We start from the raw sequence: 5880 nt of genomic DNA, 5'->3' as shown, positions 1-5880 counted from the left end.
ACAGGGAAGTGTGAGGTTGAATAGCAGAGCCTGTAAACTATATTGAAAATGGAAATAGAATGCTATATAAAAATACTTGCTCAAGTAAGGGTAGCTTGGAGTATAATTTGTAACTTTATCAGTGGTTCTGATTTGTCCTATAAACCAGATGTAAAAGTTGTTCTTTATGGGATTGTTAGAATTGAATTTCCAAAATGTTTTGGAACAATGTCAGCCTTCTGATACTGATGCTGAAGCTGGAGGAAACATCATTGTCTTAAACCTAGTTTCTGAAGCAAATGCCTGGCTGTCATTCCTGCACCGCCTTCCAAGTCTGCCGGCAACTTTTCTACAAGTGGCCAGTTTCACTTGGCCTTTGTAGAGAGAGAGGAGCCTCAGAAATACCTAAGAATATATATATTTCACGAAACAATTACAAGTTTTGTGAAAATAATGGTGTCTTCTTTGAGAGGACTTTTCAGCACTGTTTGTGGACACAAGGGAGTTCACATCGCCAAATCTTGTAAGGACTGAAGTAGATGAAAGCTTCATCCAGAATATGCGCTTTCCATAGGTAGGTGAATAATTTTCCAGCCTAAGAAAGTATATAGGTGTATATTAGGGACATTTTTCCATTCACAACACTCTGTGAAATAATTTTTTTTTCAGGTTTTGTTGTTAGGAAAAAAAATAATGGAAGGTCTGGCTAGCCGTGGTCAAAAATGGTTTTGTAAAACTTTGTGAGCATGCACTTATTTTTCAAGATAATCATATCCATTGAGTTTGCTTCAATAACCTACTTTTTCTTGGTCCTTTTCCCTTTGTCTTTAACCCCTTTGATAGGTTTTCTTTATGTCCTTGGACCACTTCTGCTCAGTAGGTTTCTTCCTGTTACTGATTACTACAGCATCCTTGAGATTAGAAAGTATGATAAAAACGTTGTGCTGTGTGAACAACTGGTATTTTTAGTCCAGGAGTATTTCTTCATTTAGTTAATGTTGCAGCTGACATTTATTGTGGATGTGCTTTTTTGCAGTCAAAATTTGTGTAACAGATTAACCTCAATTATATGATAGGACAAGAATCAGAGAAAAAGCCTATGTATGTAGAGTTGGTTTTCTTGGAGTGCTGGGTTTTTTTGTGTTGTGTTGTTGGAGGCCATCTCTCCTTCTATGACATTTGGAAAACAGCGCGGTTAAGAAGGCCTCATGTTACGTTTCTCTTGATGTCTCAGGAGGTTTCTGGAGCTGGGACTTTATTTGCTGCCTGTCCCATGCTGGATCAGCCTGTGGTTGTGCCAGCAGGCAGTAGGCCCCGTGCTGATTCTCTGCTGACTACAAGTATTTGTATCCCAACTTTAGGGCTCCCTAAGCACGTCTCTGTGGTGCAGATCCCTGTAGACTGTCGGCATGCTTCAACTATTGAAGCAGCACGTTGGCCTTTTCCTCATGAACTTTTTCTCCCAACATCAGACAGGCACAACAGAAAAAAGTGGTTTTTCCTCTCTGTAAAAGCTCTGATAAAGCTTTGAGAGTTGCACATGGATGGTTTGGAAACAAGGTTGAAATTAAATAGTAGAGCACAGTTCAAATCTATACTTAACAAGGTGTTCCCCTTGTAGTTGTCTTGTCTCACCAAGACGTGACGTTCATGTGGTGTTAGCTAGCTGGGGACACCATTCTTGGGAGTGACCATGTCACAGGCAGTCTTCTTGATCCTAGAGATTAATCCTCTATTTCTGTCTCTAAATATATTTAAATATATTAGATTTGACCTTGTGCTCACTTTTTGAGGCAAATGTAGCATCACTGACTCATGCTTCGTACGGTCATTGTATTTCAGCTTTTCTCTTTATTCTTCTCTTTACCTGTCTTCATCTTCCACTCACATTAATTTCATTTTTTAGAACAGATCTTAAACATTACATCATAAAAAGTGTTTAATTGTGCATATGTTTCAGTAAGCCTATGGCTTCCTGTATGGTTGCAGCATTTGATGGAGACCACACACAATGTTTTTAGACACACTATTGGAACAGATGGCAGACCAAAGAATAAGGTGCTTTACCCAGACATGGGTCTTTAGGGAAAATTCTGCATATTTACTATCAGCTGTTGAAGTTCCTGGGTTGCAGTTGTATTGATTTGGAAAGCGCCTTCAGCTCTCTATTGTGCGTAGGGATATTTTTGCATCATTTTTGTGAATCTTGTAATAAAATAGCTTCTCATGTGTAGCTGATTCATGTATTTTACTCACTATAAATACCTTTATTTTTCAGATGACTGCAAAATGGACATAGATAATAAACGAAACAAAAAAACTCTTCTAGACCAGCATGGACAGTACCCAATATGGATGAATTCCAGGCAGAGAAAGAAGCTGAAGGCACAGCGTGTTAAAGGGAAAAAAAAATCAAAATTGGCCAAAGGCCTAGTCTGGTAAAATCAGAGTTTTGTAAGATCATGAGTATTTTACTCACAAAAAAAATTCCCAAATAAGTACATGATATTTTTGTGCTTGGCCACTGACTGTAATTTGTTGTGTTGCATGAACTTTTGAAGAGACTTTTAGGCCAGCAAATGATGAAAGCAATATCAACTTGGTGTCTGCCAAACCTAAAAAAAAATACAAAAAGCAAGCTGAGTGCCTTTGAATAAACAAAGTGTCTGCGGTTATCTGTCTTCTTGAGGGGGGAGGGTCTTCATCTTTTATATTGTGAATGCTGAAAATGCTAAAGGAAATCCTAAAAATTAATGAAACTGTAAATGGTTTCTGTACTGTGGTCTTTGTCAATGTAACTTGTCTTTTAGTAAATTTAACCAAAGGATTCTGTAAACTCACCATATCCTTTAAATTCTGTAAAATTACTTTTGTTGCGCCGATTTGTGTTGCTTTTAACATCTGGTAATTAATGAAAATGGGCTTTTAACATGTAACTTAAAAGAGATGATATGCTGAAATCAACAACCAAGGCTGCATGAACCGTAAGTAAAAAGACAAAGTGTCAGTCTGACTTTAATTCGGAAAGAGAAAGTTGTTTTGAACAAAGAAGTATTTCACTGCTGTCTGTAACTGAAATATTGTAGGAACTAAATAACTGAAAGTAAAACCTATTCTGTTTTTATTAATATGAGAGAATGCAAATGCACAGATTGGAAATAAAATAGTTTTATTTAAGACATTTTCCAAGTTTTAATAAAGTAAATGAGAATTTGCTTTTCCATATGTATTTTCAGTAGCCTTTTATTCCTCTTAAAATGGTACTCACCTATCATGCTTTACAATGTGGGCATAGGATAAAATACTGCATGATTGTGTAAGAGATGCCATTTATATGTGATTAGCTACAGTTGGTTGCATATTACTCGGCAATAACATGTGATGACAGATGCAAGAATTAGTTGCCCTGTTTTTAAAATGTCTCTCATTTCAAGGGTGGAAATAATTACAGTACCAGTCCTGCAGTATGTTGCTTGTTGAAGTACCGCTCATCGATACAGGGCATAACCTTTGTCCAACTTCATCCAACTTCAAGATGGGATCTACGTTCTGTAATTTCCCACAAATTGTGATATGTGTCTGTTGTGATAACTTGGGCGTAGAAATAGGATTTATTCTTTTAAAAGTAATTGCACTAGCTTATAGTGTGCTAAAATCCACTAAGAACTCCTCAACCTGATAGAAAATTTTGTTTTTCTGGAAAAATACAGTGCGTTTTTTATTGTTGTTAGGGGAAAAGTGTTCTGTTGTTCAGGTAAAGAACTACAAAGGTATTAGAGGAAATACCAATGCATCTTCTGTTTTCACATACATGGACAGTTAATGAGACTTGGTAAGATGTATAGATCAAAGTTTACCAAATTATATGCCATTAATAACTTTGTATTTCCATTAAGCTGATGATGCCCCCACTAAAAAACAGATGCTGCTCTCAATTCATTTTTTTGTTTTATTAGATAAATGGGTCTAGATTTCAGTATCAAATACGTTAGCATTTAGATTAGTACTACTTTAAAATTGATTAATATGGAGGAAAGTGTTCTTTAAGGTTCATAATTATGTTTATCCAGAAATGGAATGGAATGAACAGTCAGTTTGTATTTCTTCACTATTTAATGGCATAGGCTGTATTTTGCTTAATGTGTGCTTTGGGGAATTGTGGAGGGGAGGTTCTTGGGTTTAAGTGCTACCAATTTGGTTTTTTCCTGTAGAGTAAGCACAGTGCTATTTTTGACATGCTTGTTTGTAAATCAGATTACTTTCAAGCAGCTGCTGGTGAGAAAGCAGACTGCTTTTCCTGCGGGGAGATAACCAAACTGGCAAAGTACTCCCATTTAAGTGTACGGCTTCAGAGTCAGTTTATTTTCATTCTTTAGGTGCACAGCCATACTCCGTATCTCATCTTAATCACGGCTGCCACCACTGCACTTGCCTTATTCTCTCCTCTTTCTGGAGTTGTTCCAGTTCTGCCTCTGCTCCTTCCTCTATAAGAGAAAATGATCTGCGCAACTGAATACTCTTATTTCTGCTTTTATGATCTAGCCCTGAGCTTTGTTTGACAAATTTATTGGTCTACTGCTTTTGTGACCAGATTAGGGATTTGAATCTCAAAATGAGTCAGCAGACGCTGCACTGATCTTTTATTTAGCAGTTGCGTCCTACCAGCTGAAACAATACTGGCTGTGTGAGATATTTCCTTCATGGTGTCCAGGATAAAATCAAACAGGTTCACTGAAACTACAGATATTATAAGACATCCTGTTTGATTTTTGAGCTGAAACAGAGGATAAAAAAGGAATAAACCCCCGTCTTTCTTGGAAGGCAGCTCTTAGTCTAGTACCAATGTACTTCTGTGCACACCACCACAGCTCACTCGGGCGAGGCAGACCTCTCCCTCAGCCAGGAAGGAGTTTGAGAGCCTGGTTGGGTGGGATCTGTAATCCGGGCTGAAGGCTTGCTTGTAGACAGACAGCAGGAACCTGGCTAAATGTGCAGCATGGATGTAACCTCAGAGATTGAGTCACAGATGCAGCAGGGAAATTTTACCTTCTAGGATTTCAGCATACACTATGTATGGATATTGTAATTTTGTATTTGGCATTTGCTTTAGATCTGCTTTGAACAGCTATTTTTGAACGTGAATACCACCTTTTTAGTCATCATTGAATATTCGATTTACTGAATTTTCAGATTTGCTGAATCTGAACCACGTTCTGTTTGAACAGTTGATGAAAAAAAAAATCATTCTTGTTTCTTTACAATAGAAGGTGAATATAAACAAACTAGATTTTGGCTGAATTATGTGTTTTTAAAAGCCCGTAGAGGGATTTCCTAGGAAGTAAGCTATCTGCCTCTAAGCTACATTCTAATTATATCATAATTTGTTGATCTTTATCTAAAAAAATTTTTGGAGTTGTGATTGGGGGAGAAAAGTTTGCAGTTGATTAAACAAACTGATGGAAGTCTAAAATTGTATAACTGAAATGACATTGGTAGAGGTGGGGTTTTTTTGAGCGTGTAACTGTGCTATTACAAAACCGCTGTGTTGAAACTTCTTACCACTGTAACTCTGCCACCTACCTGCGAAGTGCTGTGGTAGCTGTATTTCATGGACCTAGGAAAGGTGGGGGAAATAGTGTAGGCAGTTTTGAACAACAAGCATAAATGCCAGAACTGAAATAATTAAATATTGTAACTTTATTGAAATGTTTATATGTATAAAGTGTGTGTATACAGTATAAAATCTGCATTAGCAAATTGCTAAATGTCCTGTAGATTGTTGGCAGTTTCCTGAGAAGATGACAGCGTCTGCCCTTTTTGACACAGTATGCAGGACTTGGTTTTAAAGTGAGTTATTTCAGATGCCTAAAATAACCGGTGGTGGTGGTAGTGCAGTTCCTG

The 5880-nt window shown here is 37.3% G+C and overlaps 1 protein-coding gene across 1 annotated transcript; it reads left to right on the top strand.

The window, feature by feature from the left end:
- Positions 1 to 1213: 1213 nt before the first annotated feature.
- Positions 1214 to 2421, top strand: LLPH (LLP homolog, long-term synaptic facilitation (Aplysia); the record flags this gene model as incomplete). The annotated part of the gene is made up of 2 exons (XM_009584597.1): positions 1214 to 1412; positions 2258 to 2421. Coding segments are annotated over 2 exons (363 nt in total), but the record flags the coding sequence as incomplete, so codon positions are not given.
- Positions 2422 to 5880: the final 3459 nt, after the last annotated feature.

This window comes from Fulmarus glacialis, unplaced genomic scaffold, assembly GCF_000690835.1.
Source record: "Fulmarus glacialis isolate BGI_N327 unplaced genomic scaffold, ASM69083v1 scaffold14469, whole genome shotgun sequence".
Lineage (NCBI taxonomy): Eukaryota > Metazoa > Chordata > Aves > Procellariiformes > Procellariidae > Fulmarus > Fulmarus glacialis.
This window is presented reverse-complemented; position numbering and strand designations above follow the sequence as displayed.